This window comes from Carcharodon carcharias, chromosome 7 (assembly GCF_017639515.1).
Source record: "Carcharodon carcharias isolate sCarCar2 chromosome 7, sCarCar2.pri, whole genome shotgun sequence".
Lineage (NCBI taxonomy): Eukaryota > Metazoa > Chordata > Chondrichthyes > Lamniformes > Lamnidae > Carcharodon > Carcharodon carcharias.
Window position 1 is genome coordinate 90,819,524 of NC_054473.1, and position 15,805 is coordinate 90,835,328.

At 46.4% G+C, this 15,805-nt stretch overlaps 1 protein-coding gene across 1 annotated transcript in view; it reads left to right on the plus strand.

The window, feature by feature from the left end:
• The window catches only part of LOC121280018 (cyclin-dependent kinase 16-like), a 47,615-nt gene extending 32,719 nt beyond the window's left edge, over positions 1–14,896 (plus strand). The window contains exons 6-9 of the mRNA XM_041191647.1: positions 10,619–10,713; positions 13,246–13,308; positions 14,196–14,299; positions 14,893–14,896. Of these exons, the coding sequence (XP_041047581.1) occupies positions 10,619–10,713; positions 13,246–13,308; positions 14,196–14,299; positions 14,893–14,896 (266 nt within the window). The remainder of the gene's footprint in view (positions 1–10,618; positions 10,714–13,245; positions 13,309–14,195; positions 14,300–14,892) is intronic.
• The last annotated feature ends 909 nt before the right edge of the window (positions 14,897–15,805 follow it).

The window sequence follows — 15,805 nt, forward strand, 5'->3', positions numbered from 1 at the left end:
ATTCATTTTGTACCTTCCCTTATCCCATCGTCTGTTTGGGCCTGTACAGGAGCACCTAAACCCCATTGCTATTCTCACCTTTCTCTCTGGAGAGAATATTCCAATTTGTTTTACTTGAGCTCAAAGTGAATAATCTCACCCTCTCTCATATTGAGCTGGTATATCCCACTAATTCCCACACTCGCATAGCCTATCTATCTCCCTCTGTAATTTCTTACTTCAGTTAGCACTCTTTGTCCTAACTTGCTGTCCTCTGCAAATTTATGTATAGAGCTCCCTATTCCTTCATCCTGGTTACTAATAAATGTGGTACATAACTGAGGTCTCAGAACTGCAGCTGTCCTGTGTAACAATGGCTAGAGGTTGGATGGGGTGGGATGAGGGTGTTGGGGGGTGGGGTCATCGTCTTACCCCCTCCGCTGGAATGTTACTAACAGTGGGGAAGGCATTGGGCAGCCTGCCTGCTATTGGGTCAGTCAATGGCCATTTAAGGGCCACCTCCTGCCACTGCTGGTATTTTGCCAATGGCAGGGTTGTCCATGAGACCACCAAGGTTTACCTGGTGACCTGGTTGTGGGCTGCGGGACCCTTGCTGTTCAGGCACCCTGTGTCCAATGGAGGCCCCACAACATTGACCACTGCCCCTGCTCATTCCCCTCATCCCGTCCCCAGATGGCCCAATGGCAGCCTGACTGCTCACTCCACACACCCTCAGATGCCCAGTGTTGGAAGAGTTTGTTGGTGAATACTTGCTGAACTGGACTGTGTGCATTTCCCTGGCTGGAGCTCCCAGGGCTAGTGGCTATTGTTCACAAGTGGCATGCTAGAGAGGGGAGGTGGAATGAGTATGCTGGCTCTATTCCAAAGCTGCCTCTCCTCCTTCCTCCTCATCCATCAGTCCTCCTACCACTCTTCCACACTATTTGAATAGAACCATGGGGAAAGGTATTTCGGGCTGTACAAGGCAGCTACTAGGAGTCAGGGAACTGTGTAGGCATGGTCCAGGATGAGGAGAGTGGGTGCCCCAAAGGGTCAGCAGTGTGGATGTTGCAGTATGCAGGATGTTGCTGAGGGTACTAGTGCCTAGAATGAGCAAGAAAGAAAGAGACAAAGCTGTGGACCTCCCCTTCAACTTGTTATGTAGCCTAGGTGCTGGAGGGTTGGCAGTGAGTACCTGGGTCACCTCTCCCCAGGTGATAATGGTGACTCTCTTGGATGGCTTGCTGAGTGTAGAGATAGAATCCTGTCCCTGGCACCTTCCACCTCCCGCAGGAGAGCTCACACAGAGGAAAATGCAGTCTTTTAGTCAGTGTGGGGTGGCCTGTGGGGGCTCGTGGGGGGAGCGTGGAGGGGTGTGGGGCCTGTGGGGGGGCGGGCACAGGGGAGGGGGATACAGGGGGTCACGGGGCCCAGGAGGGCTTGGGGGGGGCGTGTGGGGGGGTTGGGGAGAGCGAGGGGGTGGGGTGTGGGGAGCATGGGCGTGCGTGGGGCCCGTGGGGGGGTGCGTGGGGGCATGCGGGGGGCGCGGGGTCTGTGGGGGGGATGGGGGCACAGTGGGTGCAGGGTCCGTAGGGTGGGGGCACAGGGGGCATGGGGTCTGTGGGATGGGGGCACGGGGTCTGTGGGGGGTGAAACAAGGGGCATGGTGTCCATGGGGGGGGAGTGGGGGGTGCAGCAGGGTGGGGGGCCGGTGGGTGGGGGGGGGGCGCAGGGTCCGTGGGGGGCCCGGGGGATGGGTGGTGTGGGGGGTATGAGTGGGGGGAGGGGTGCAGGGTCCGTGGGGGTGTGGGGGGCAGGGGGTCTGTCGCAGCGCTCTGTGGTTCATGGTTCTGGCAAGAATCCGTTCAGATGAAGGTGGGAGACATATTGATCAAGTGCCTTCAATGCAATGGGGTTGAGGGAAGGCTCTGAGCATCCCCTCCTTCAATCTCTGAACGAAGGCTGCAATTTTCAGTGGGATTGCTATTCCTACACTAAAATGTTCTGGGGCCTAAACTGCTGAGCACACCTCTATAACACAATTACACCAGAAACCCTGTCACCTTGTGTACAGTTAAATGTACCCAGGAGTCCTGAATGCAACCTAACCCCACACCTTGTGTAATCTTCTGACACAACAAGATTACAATGGGCATTGAGGAAATCCAGGGCTTGGTGTTGAAGAGAGATAAGAAATCAGAGTTACTTGTAGAGGACACAACGTACCTAATGTGAGCAGTAAGGATCCCTGTGCAGGCAATGCATGTGGAACTTGTTGGATTTAATAAGTGACATTGTCAGCATTTTGTGATGGATAGGTTTAAAATAATCATGGTTTGAGTGAGTGAGCTGTTAATTGTATAATAATGATATTTGATTGTAGGCAGGTAGTGGGCTTAACTGGGGATTGATTTAAAAACAAAATAACTGCGGATGCTGGAAATCCAAAACAAAAACAGAAACAGAAATACATGGAAAAACTCAGCAGGTCTGGCAGCATCAGCAGAGAAGAGAACAGTTGATGTTTCGAGTCCTCATGACCCTTCGGCAGAACTGTTCTCTTCTCTGCAGTGCTGCCAGACCTGCTGAGTTTTTCCAGATATTTCTGTTTCTGTTTTTGTTGGGGATTGATTTATGTGCTCCTATTCTACCCATCACTGCTGGAAACACATGGCTACAGTCACACAGGGGAGCGGCCGGTCAGCTGCTGTGTGTGTGGGAAGGGATTCACTCAGTTGTCACAACTGCTGGCACACTAGTGAGTTCACACTTGGGAGAGGCCGTTCACTTGCTTCATGTGGGAGAAAGTTATTATGACTGGCTCCTGGGTGAGGTCCCCCAATTTGTTAACTTCCCAAACAGGACCCCAATTTTGTTGTGCTCCTGGGTGAGGAGGGATGAACTGACACCCTTCTTTATTTAAACTCCTCAGTTGGTCGCAACAAGGTTAATTTAAAAAGGATCCCTTCCCTCATGGGTACCTTTTCCCCAGTCCAAATGTATTTGTTTTAGAAGGAGCCAATTTAACCAGGCTTTCTTGAGTCAAAGAAAGAGTAAGTTTATTAGTTACTAAAAACTTGAGAAAAAAAAATAAAAACGCATCACACAGACACAGTCTGATCAGAAATGAGAAGTTGAGCCCAAAAAAATAAACGTAGACTGAAATTATGATTATTGGGTTAGGCACTGTATGCTTGTAATGTGCTGCAAATAAACCTTATAAAACTGTTTTAGATTGGTTCCGGTTCTATGCTTCACCAACTGTCTTTCTGGATTGGAATGTGCACTGCCTGCTCCTCCTTGTGCAGCAGTGATGGGCATTGAGGATACTTCCCCAGGGAAGAATGTCACAAGTAGATATATTTTGGTAAAATTAACCTTTCAGAACCCAACACATTTTTTTTCACTTTTCTTGTTCCTGCTCATCCTAAGGGCCTATCGGACAGGGAAAGGAAGGCCAGATCATTGACTAGCCCTTGATCTGAACTCAGAAGACCCATTCATCTTGACTGGGATCAATAAAATGCTTGTGATTGATTTCAATTAGGGAACAGGGCAAGTGTAGTTAACACAGATAAGCAATTATTTGGAAGGAGTCTGTGATATTATAAGATGCATATCTTTGCTAGAAGTGATGAAAGAGATGAGTTTGAAATGCTGGTAAATAATGAGCTGAAGCTGTTGGAGTATTTAGTTAGCATTGAACGTGAGGGGCATCGTGTCAGCATTAGGTGTGATTTTAAAAAGGAAAGCAAAGGATAGCAGTGATAAAAACAAAAAACTGCGGATGCTGGAAATCCAAAACAAAAACAGAATTACCTGGAAAAACTCAGCAGGTCTGGCAGCATCAGCGGAGAAGAACAAAGTTGACGTTTCGAGTCCTCATGACTCTTCTGTTGAAGGGTCATGAGAACTCGAAACATCAAATTTGTTCTTCTCCGCTGATGCTGCCAGACCTGCTGAGTTTTTCCAGGTAATTTTGTTTCTGTTAGGGCTGGATAGCAGTGTCCAGGAAGATGTTTGAGAGGAAGAAATGGGGGAAAATGTGCAGAGTTTCTGTCTGAATCCTGAGGATAGAAAAGGAAAAAGGTCAGTGTTAGGAATTATAATTATTTCATGTGATATTGGCAAGGCTGGCTAGGCCAGCATTTATTGCCCATCCCTAATTGCCCTTGAGAAGGTGGTGGTGAGCTGCCTTCTTGAATCTCTGCAGTCCTTGTAGTGTAGGTACACCCACAGTGCTGTTAGGGAGGGAGTTCCAGGATTTTGACCCAGTGACAGTGAAGGAATGGTGGTCACACCCATTATCTTAGGATCTTTTGAGTTGGAAGGTGGTCAGGGATGAGAGGGTGTGACTGTAGCTGAGGCAAGTAAGGGGATCCAGCAGACTGGAGTGTCAGCCCCTGCAACTGTCCAACAGGTAAGAGGTTCTCTCAGCTTGTTAGGATGAGAGTGGGGGCTGCAGGGTGGGTGAGCAAACTGACCATGGCACCATGGTACAGGAAGCCATCCAAGTGGGGGGAGCAAAAAGGAATGTAGTGGTTGTAGGGGATAGTGTAATGAGGGGATTGACACTGCTTTCTACAGCAAAGAGAGTCCAGGTGGCTGTGTTGCCTGCCCAGTGGCAGGGTTTGGGACATGTGATCATGGCTGGAGAGGAACTTGCAGTGGGAGGGGGAGGATCCAGTGGTGGTGATCCATGTAGATAGCAATGACATAGGCAGGATGAGGAAGGATAGTTAGTATGAGGATGCTAGGAGTTAGTATGAGGAGCTAGGTACCAAATTAGGAAGCAAAAACTTGACCTGAACCACATGCAAATTGGCAAAGGGCACATAAGATTATAGCGATGAATGTATGACTCAAAGACTAATATGGGAGAAGTGGGTTCTGGTTTGTGGGGCACTGGCACCAGTACTGGGGCAAGTGGGGGCTATACCTTTGGGACTGTCTACACTCGAACTGAGCTGGAGCTGGTGTCCTTGCGAGCTGCATTACTGGGAAGTAGCGAGGCTTTTAAACTGAATAGTGGGGGTCAAATTTGGGAAGATGTGGTAAACCAAAGAGTATAGACAAGGCAAGAGAGAAATGTATGAATATCAGAAATGATAAACAGACCATGAAAGAAAGGGGCAAAGAGTGCAAATCTAAGAGTAAATCAGCAGATAAGGCTCGGTATTACAAAAATAAAAGGACAAAACTAAAGGCTCTATATCTAAAAGCATGTAACATTTGAAACAAAACAGATGAACTGATAGCGCAAATAAAAATAAATAAGTATGATCTGATAGCCATTACAGAGACATGACTGCAGGATGACATAGATTGGGACCTGAATATTGAAGGGTACGTGACATTTAGGAAGGACAGGAAGTTAGGAAAAGGTGGAGGGGAGGCTCTGTTAATTAATGATGGTATTAGCACAATAGAGAGGGATGACCTAGGTTCAGGAAACCAGGATGTAGAAGCGGTTTGGGTTGAGATGAGGAATGATAAAGACAAGAATTCACTTGTGGGAGTGGTGTACAGGCCTCCTAATTGTAACTAGACAGTAGGACAGAGCATAAAAGAAGGGATAATGGGAGTTGATCAGAAAGGTACATGAGGAGAGACAATACTCAAAATGTTAACTGTGCTCCTCTCCACAGATGCTGCTAGACTTGCTGAGCTTTTCCAGGTATTTTTGGTTTTGATTTGGATTTCCAGCATTCGCAGCATTTAGCTTTTATAATAGCGTAGTGGTCTTGTCGCTGAATTGGTAATCCAAGGAGCCAGGGTAATGCTCTGGGGACCCAAGCTTGAATCCCACCACGGCAGATGTGGAATTTGAATTGAAACCATTGTCGATTGTTGTATAAACCCATCTGGTTGACTAATGTCCTTCAGGGAAGGAAATTTGCCGTCCTTATCTAGTCTGGCCTACATGTGACTCCAGACCCACAACAATGTGGTTGACTCTTAAATGCCCTCTGGAATGTCCTAACAAGCTACTCCGTTGTAACAAACCACTACAAAGTTACAAAAAAGGAATGAAACCAGACGGACCGCCCGGCATCGACCTAGACACCAGAAATGACAACAACAATTGCAGCCCTACAAAATCCTCCTTACTAACATCTGGGGGGTACTGCCAAAATTGGGAGAGCTGTCTCACAGACGAGTCAAGCAACAGCCTGACATAGTCATCCTCACAGAATCATACCTTACAGATAATATCCCAGACACCACCATCACCATCCCTGGGTATGTCCTGTCCTACCGGCAGGACAGGCCCAGCAGAGGTGGCGGCACAGTAGTATACAGTCCGGAGGGAGTTGCCCTGGGAGTCCTCAACGTCAACTCCTGATCCCATGAGGTCTCAGGGCATTAGGCCAAACATGGGCAAGGAAACCTCCTGCTGATTACCATGTACCACCCTCCCTCAGCTGATGAGTCAGTTCTTCCCCCAATGTTGAACAGCATTTGGAAGAAGCATTGAGGGTGGCAAGGGCGCGGAATGTACTCTGGGTAGGGGGGCTTCAATGTCCATCACCAACAGTGGCTCAGTAGCACCACTACTGACTGAGCTGGCCGAGTCTTAAAGGACATAGTTGCTAGACTGGGTCTGTGGCAGGTGGTGAGGGAACCAACAAGAGGGAAAAACATACTTGATCTCATGCTCACCAACCAGCCTGTCGCAGATGCATCTGTCTATGACAGTACTGGTAGGGGTGACACCGCACAGTTATTATGGAGATGAAGCCCCGCCTTCACATTGAGGATACCCTCCATCGTGTTGTGTGGCACTACCACCGTGCTAAATGGGATAGATTTCAAACAGATCTAGCAACTCGAGACTGGGCATCCATGAGGCACTGTGGGCCATCAGCAGCAGCAGAATTGTACTCGAACACAATCTGTAACTCATGGCCTGGCATATCCCCCAATCTACCATTACCATCAAGCCAGGGGATCAACCCTGCTTCAATGAACAGCGCAGGAGGGCATGCCAGGAACAGCACCAGACATACCTAAAAATGAGGTGTCAATCTGGTGAAGCCATAAGACTGGGCTCCTTGCGTACCAAACACCATAAGAGCAAGTGATAGACAGAGCTAAGCGATCCCACAACCAACAGATCAGATCCAAGCTCTGCAGTCCTGCCACACCCAGTCGTGAATGGTGGTGGACAATTAAACAACTCACTGGAGGAGGAGGCTCCACAAATATCCCCATCCTCAATGATGGAGGAGCCCAGCACATCAGTGCAAAAGATAAGGCTGAAGCATTTGCAACAATCTTCAGCCAGAAGTGCCGAGTGGATGATCCATCTCGGCCTCCTCCGGAGGTCCCCAGCATCACAGATGCCAGTCTTCAGCCAATTCAATTCATTCCACATGATATCAAGAAACGCACTGGATACTGCAAAGGCTATGGGCCCTGACCACATTCCAGCAATAGTACTGAAGACTTGTGCTCCAGAATTTGATGCACCCCTAGCCAAGCTGTTCCAGTACAGCTATAACACTGGCATCTACCCAGCTATGTGAAAAATTGCCCAGGTATGTCCTGTACACAAAAAGCAGGACAATCCAACCCAGCCAATTACCACCCCATCAGTCTATTCTTGATCATCAGTAAAGTAATGGAAGGGATCATCAACAGTGTTATCAAGCAGCACTTGCTTAGCAATAACCTGCCCACTAATGCCCAGTTTGGGCTCTGCCAGGATCACTCAGCTCCTGACCTCATTACAGCCTTGGCCTAAACATGGATAGAAGAGCTGAACTCCCGAGGTGAGATGAGAATGACTGCCCTTGACGTCAAGGCGGCATTTGACCGAGTGTGGCATCAAGGAGCCCCAGCAAAACTGGAGTCGATGGGAATCAGGGGGAAGAGTTTCCGCTGGTTGGAGTCATACCCAGCACAAAGGAAGATGGTTGTGGTTGTTAGAGTTCAGTGTGGGTGTACCTACAGCACATGGATTGCAGCAGTTCAAGAAAGCAGCTCACCACCACCTCCTCAAGGCAACTAGAGATGGGCAATATATATATCCTCAGCCAGTGAAGCCCACGTCCTGTGAATGAAATTTTATTTTAATAATGGAGGGTTTTAATCTAAATATGGACTGGAAAGATCAGATGAGCAAAGGTCGTGTAGATGAGGAAGTCATAGAATGTTTTTGGGTTAGCTTCTTAGAACAGCACATTCTCAAGCCAACCAGAGAGCAGGCTATACTAGACCTGGTATTGAGCAACAAGATAGGATTAATTGATTGGCTCATAATGAAGGCATCCCTAGGTATCAGTGATCATAATATGATTGAATTTCACATTCATTTTGAGGGAGAAATGAGCGTGCCCAAGACTATTATTCTGAGGGAATGGTAGCAGAGCTAGTTAGAATGAATTAGCAAATGAGGCTAAGGGTTATGTCAATAGAAGTTCAGTGGTAGACATTTAAAGAGATATTTCAGAATACACGGAATATATACATTCCAGTGAGGAAGAAAAATTCCAAGGGGAGAGCCCACCATGCGTGGTTAACTAAAAAAGTTAAAGACAGTATCAAACTTAACGAAAAAAAACATAATTATGCAAAGACGGGCAGCAGGTCAGAAGATTAGAACCAATATAAAGAACAGCAAAGGATGAGAAAAAGATTAACAAGGAGGGAAAAATTAGAGTATGAGAGAAAGCTAGCTCGTAACATAAAGACGGATAGTAAGAGTTTCTATAGATATTTAAATAAGAAAAGAGTTAACAAGGTGGGCATTGGTCCTATAGAGGGTGCATTTGGGGAATTGATAATGGAAAGTAGGGAAATGGCAGATGAATTAAACAGGTATTTGGAGTTGGTCTTCATTATGGAGGACAGAAGTAACATCCCGGAAATAGTGGTAAACCAGGAAATGGAAGTGAGGGGGGGATCTCGGGAAAATTGCAATCACCAGGGAAGTGGTATTGAGCAAATTGTTGCGGCTGCGGGTTGACAAATCCTCAGATCTGGATGGATTTCACCCTAAGGTCTTGAAAGAAGTGGCTAGCGAGATAGTGGATGCACTGGTTTTAATTTTTCAAAATTCACTAGATTCGGGGAAGGTTCCATTAGATTGGAAGATAGCAAATATAACTGCATTATTCAAAAAGGGTGGGAGGCAGAAATCAGGAAACTAAGGCCAGTTAGCTTAACATCTGATATAGGGAAAATGTTAGAAGCTATTATTAAAGATGTTATAACAGGGCACTTAGAAAAATTCAAAGCAATCAGGCAGACTCAACATGGTTTTGTAAAAGGGAAATCATGCTTAACCAATTTATTGGAGTTGAAATCAGAATCACAGAATCACAGTGCAGAAGAGGCCCTTCAGCCCATCGATTCTGCACTGACACGTGAGAAACACCTGACCTACCTACCTAATCCCATTTACCAGCACTTGGCCCATAGCCTTGAATGTTATGGCATGGCAAGTGCTCATCCAGGTACTTTTTAAAGGATGTGAGGCAACCCACCTCCACCACCCTCCCAGGCAGCACATTCCAGACTGTCACCACCCTCTGGGTAAAAATGTTTTTCCTTACATCCCCCTAAACCTCCTGCCCCTCACCTTGAACTGATGCCCCCTCATGACTGACCCTTCAACTAAGGGGAACAGCTGCTCCCTATCCACCCTGTCCATGGCCCTCATAATCTTGTACACTGTTCCTACGTTCTTACTCCTAATTCGTATGCCATATGTTCATACAATTCTAAGTCAGGGTGGTGAGTGGCTTGGATGGGAACTTCCAGAGGGTGGGTTAGGGTCACTGGCTGAGAGATTATAACGTGAGTTAGGGTCACTGGCTGAGAGTTTATAACATGGGTTAGGGTCACTGGCTGAGAGATTATAATGTGGGTTAAGGTCACTGGCTGAGAGATTATAACGTGGGTTAGGGTCACTGGCTGAGAGACTATAACGTGGGTTAGGGTCACTGGCTGAGAGATTATAACGTGGGTTAGGGTCACTGGCTGAGAGATTATAACGTGGGTTAGGGTCACTGGCTGAGAGATTATAACGTGGGTTAGGGTCACTGGCTGAGAGATTATAACGTGGGTTAGGGTCATTGGCTGAGAGATTATAACGTGGGTTAGGGTCACTGGCTGAGAGATTATAACGTGGGTTAGGGTCACTGGCTGAGAGATTATAACGTGGGTTAGGGTCACTGGCTGAGAGATTATAACGTGGGTTAGGGTCACTGGCTGAGAGATTATAACGTGGGTTAGGGTCACTGGCTGAGAGATTATAACGTGGGTTTGTGCCCAGTTTGTCTATACCAGTTATAGTCACAGGTCAGAAAAAAAAACCGAGTGAAATGAGTTTTGGTACCAAGGGAAGTGATTCAGAAGAAGCGATCTGAAACCTGTTTAGGGTGTTAACTTTGCAATTCTATCACAATGAAGTGCATGCTCTCACTGTAACTGACAGCAGGTATTCCGAATTTGGGAAAGGTTAGGGCATTATCCTTAAGTATATATAAGAGTTGGTTTTCACCGGTGTGGTGAGGAAAAGGGAGCCTGTGCTTGGTTTCTGAGTTTTGTGTTTTAACCTATATTAAAGGAAGACTGACTCCAGATTCCACCTTTGCTCAGTGAATGATATTGATTATCTTTCTGCTAACAGTGTCCTTACTGAAGGATCTCAAACATGCCAACATTGTGACGCTGCATGATATCATCCACACGGAGAAATCACTAACACTGGTCTTTGAATACTTGGTAAGAGAATCCGGTTGATATAATCTCTCATTGGCTGATCGGCTGTAATCTGCTGTCTTGAGTAGGAGGGACAGTATTCTGTGACACTGATCCACCCCACAGCCACAGATCTCAGCCAGTCAGGGACAGTGATATTGTGATCCACTCTACACCATGAGGACATTATTACCAGCCCCAGACGTGGGGACTAATGTTTGTCAATCCAATCGGAGAAGCTGACGGAGATACTGAGGAAGAGGAGAAAATCACACACAATGTCCATTCCATCAGGTGTGATTTTAAAACTCTGCACTGCTTCTGATAGAATCATAGATAATTCCAGCACAGAAACTATCACGTCTGTCTCGGCTCTTTGCAAGAGCAATCTGATTGCGTTCTGATCCCCTGCTCCTTTCCCATCTCCCTGCAATTTTTTCCCAATGTATTTATCCAATTCCCTGCTGAATGTGTATCCACTCTGCTGTCGGACAGTACACTCCAAATCCTAACCACTCACTGGGAAAAGAGGGTTTTCTTCAAATTGACTCTATTTCTTTGTAAATCACCTTAAATCTGTGTCCTCTGGGTATTAACCCTTCAGATATTTGGGACAGACTCACTTTATTTACTCTATTTAAATCTTCACATTTTTAAACATCTCTGTCAAGTGCCCTCTTAGCTTTCTGTGCCCCAAACAAGTCAATCCACCTTCTGCAGTCTATCCACATAACTGTGATTCCACATCGCTGGAACCATACTAATAAATCTCTACTGTATCCACAACAATGACCACGTTTTTTCTAACATTTAGAACATAATAAATAGGAGCAGGAGGAGGCCATTCAGTTCCTCGAACCTGCTCCAACATTCAATGAGATCATGGCTGATCTTCTGCTTCAATGCCATTTTCCTGCACTATTCCCATATCCCTAGATGTTTTTAATATGTAGAAAACTATCGCTCTCCGTCTTGAACACACTGAATGACTGAGCCTCCACTGCCCTCTGCGGAGAGAATTCCAAAGTTTCACCACCCTCTGAGTGGAGGGTCTGTCTGGAATTGGACACAATACTCCAGCTGGGGCCAAACTAGCTTGATAGATGGTGCATATGGACTTCAGATGGTATTTAATGAAGTCCAACAGCTTAGACTTATTAACAGTTATTGAAAGAATTGAGATAATAGGAGCAATAACAGCATGGATACAAAATTGGCTAAGGAAAAGAGACAGAGCAGTGGTGAATGGCTGTTTATTGGACTCGTGGGAGGAGACAGTGGAGTATCCTGAGATTCTATCATTCCACCAACCTGTCTATGTCCCCTTGAGGCCTACCACTATCCTTTCACTGTTTACTACACTTACAAGTTCCATGTCACCTTCAAATTTTGAAATTATGCACTGTACCCCAAGTTCAGGTCATTAGCGTACATCAAAAACAGAGGTAGTCCTATTTACCAATGTGGAGACTAAACTAGATGTGGACCGGTTCAGATGAATGGCCTTTTCTTATCTTGTTACTTCTTTATATTTCTGTCTGGTTATTATCCCATGGTGCAACTTAATGATACAATAATCCATCACAAACTCCACTCATTCACTGCAAAATCCTTCCCTGGTACCTCACTCTGGTCAATCCTGAGCATTGGACATCAAGGCCAGGATTTTACTGGACCCCGGGATGCAGCCTGGGAAGCAAGTATCAGCTAAATTGTGGGGGACCAGTTTGGGTCGGCTCCCTGTGACAGTCATGCCATTGGCGCAATTTACTGACATTGGGACCAGATGTGGAGAAGCTGCTGACTCCAAGAAGGTGAGCAGCTGAATTCCAGAACTAAAGGCCCAATTAGGGACCATTTTATGGTACCTTCAGTATCATACTGACATGGGCAATGCTGCCGCCATGTGCTGCCAGATAAATGAAGGCAGCCTGCCAGCGGCAGCCTGGGGAGGTAGGGAGGTGGGGGGAGGGGGGCAGTTGGGAGAAATGATCTTTGGATCAAAGAGAGGGCTATGGGCAAGGAAGATGGTCCCACTCATCCCCAACAACATTCCCAGTGGGATTCCCTCCCCAACACATGAATTGCTTTTGCCTTTTTTCTTATTTTTTCCACCATAGGTCCTCCACCTCTTGTGTTCTTCAGCAGCAATCACCTCTCCTAGTGGTAGCACTCAGGCCTCTGAGCTCCAGCTTCCTGACTGGGACCCCGGGTCCACAGACTGCCACCCTTTGGGAAGCTTGCTGAGCAGATTCCACTGCCACTGAGTGCAGGCTCGGGGGCAGCTTTTTACTACAGAGTTGGGGCCCCTTAACAGCCTTCAGAAAATACAACCCCAAGTATCCTGTTGATCAAGAGCTGAGCCGGCTGGCTGTCCTCAATGCTGACCAGTTCTAGCTACACTGCCTTACCCAGCTCAACCCCCTGCCTCAAGATCTTTATCCAGGTCTTTAACACCACTGGATGTCTGCACCTTCCATGAGACACAATTCATCCAAAGCTAATATTTTCTGATAATTTGGCTCTGACTATTGTTTGCTCTTGTTCCTGTTACAGGACAGAGACTTGAAGCAGTACATGGATGATTGTGGGAACATAATGAATATGAACAATGTGAAGGTATGCAAATAGTTGCTGGCACTCTCAGCTGTTTAAACATTTTTTTGCAAGTAGGAATTTTATTGTAAAAGAGAATTTATTTATTTTCATTTATTCTTTCACGGGTGTGGTTGTTGCTGTGTTGCCCATCCCTTATTGCCCTTGAGAAGGTGGTGGTGAGCTGCCTTCTTGAACTACTGCAGTCCATGTGGTGTCAGTACACCCACAGTGCTGTTAGGGGAGAGTTCCAGGATTTTGACCCAGTGACATTGAAGGAACGGTGATATATTTCCAAATCAGGATAGTGAGTGGCTTGGAGGGGAACTTCCAGGTGGTGGTGTTTCCATCTATCTGCTGCCCTTTTCCTTCTAGATGGTAGTGGTCATGGGTTTGGAAGGCGCTGTTGAAGGAGAGTTAGTGAGTCCCTGCAGTGCATTTTGTAGATGGTACACACTGCTGCTACTGTGCATCGGTGGTGGAGGGAGCGAATGTTTAAGGTGCTGGATGGGATGCTGATTAAGTAGACTGCTTTATTCTGGATGGTATTGAGGTTCTTGAGTACTATTGGAGCTGCACTTAGCCAGGCAAGTTGAGAGTATTTCATCATTCTCCTGACTTGTGCCTTGTAGATGGTGGACAGGCTTTGGGGAGTCAGGAGGTGACTTACTCGCTGGAGGATTCCTATCCTCTGACCTGCTCTTGCCGCCACAGTATTTATATGGCTAGTCCATCTCAGTTTCTGGTCAATGGTAACCCCCAGGATGTTGATAGTGGGGATTCAGCAGTGGGAATGTCATTGAATGCCAAGGGGAGATGGTTAGATTCATGTTGGACATGGTTATTGCCTGGCATTTGTGTGGCACAAATGTTACTTGCCACTTGTTAGCACAAGCCTTGATATTGTCCAGGAACAGTATGAACGGGAAGGCAGACCAGAAGCACAGCAAGAAATTCAGAGAAGAGCTGCCAAGGATTTGCCTCTTTACACCAGAACTGCAAATGGAGCCATCAGGTATTGTGATTGGTGTCAAGTAATTAAACCTGACTGATGTCATCATTGTTCTGCCTGTGACATGTGTGTATTAAAAATGGATCATCATTGCCCTTGGGTGAATAACTGTGTGGGATTTTCGAACTACATGGACATGGACTGCTTCACTATCTGAGGAGTCATGAATGGTGCTGAACATCCCCACTTCTGACCTTATGATGGAAGGAAGGTCATTGATGAAGCAGGTGAAGGTCGTTGGGCCAAGGACACTACCCTGATGTCCTGGGACTGAGATGACTGACCTCCAACAACTACAGCCACCTTCCTTTGTGCTAGGTATGACCCCAACCATCGGAGAGATTTCCCCTTGATTCCCATTGACTCCAGTTTTGCTAGGTCTCCTTGATGCCCACACTTGGACAAAAGAGCTGAACTCTTGAGGTAAGTGAAAGTGACTGTCCTTGACATCAAGGCAGCATTTTACCATGTTTGAACCAATGAGGTCAGGAGCTGAGTGGCCCTGGCAGGAGACAAACTGGGCATCAGTGAGCAGGTTATTGCTAAGCAAGTGCCGCTTGAGAGCACTATTGATGACCCCTTCCATTACTTTACAGATGATCGAGACAAAATTGATGGGGCAGTAATTGGCTGGGTTGGATTTGTCCTGCTTTTTGTGTACAGGACATACCTGGGCAATTTTCCACATAGCCGGGTAGATGCCAGTGTTGTAGCTGTACTGGAACAGCTTGGCTAGGTGTGTGGCAAGTTCTGGAGCACAAGTTTTCAGTACTATTGCTGGAATGTTGTCAGGCCCCATATCCTTTGCAGTATCCAGTGCCTTCAGTTGTTCCTTAATATCATATAGAGTGAATTGAATTGGCTGAAGACTGACATCTGTGACAAAAACAGAATTACCTGGAAAAACTCAGCAGGTCTGGCAGCATCGGCGGAGAAGAAAAGAGTTGACGTTTCGAGTCCTCATGACCCTTCGACAGAACTTGAGTTCGAGTCCAGGAAAGAGCTGAAATATAAGCTGGTTTAAGGTGTGTGTGTGGGGGGCGGAGAGATAGAGAGACAGAGAGGTGGAGGGGGTTGGTGTGGTTGTAGCGACAAACAAGCAGTGTTAGAAGCAGATCATCAAAAGATGTCAACAACAATAGTACAATAGAACACATAGGTGTTAAAGTTAAAGTTGGTGATATTATCTAAACGAATGTGCTAATTAAGAATGGATGGTAGGGCACTCAAGGTATAGCTCTAGTGGGTTTTTTTTTTTATTTTTTTTATATAATGGAAATAGGTGGGAAAAGGAAAATCTTTATAATTTATTGGGGAAAAAAAAAAAAAGGGGGAAACAGAAAGGGGGTGGGGATGGGGGAGGGGACTCACGACCTAAAGTTGTTGAATTCAATATTCAGTCCGGAAGGCTGTAAAGTCCCTAGTCGGAAGATGAGGTGTTGTTCCTCCAGTTTGCGTTGGGCTTCACTGGAACAATGCAGCAAGCCAAGGACAGACATGTGGGCAAGA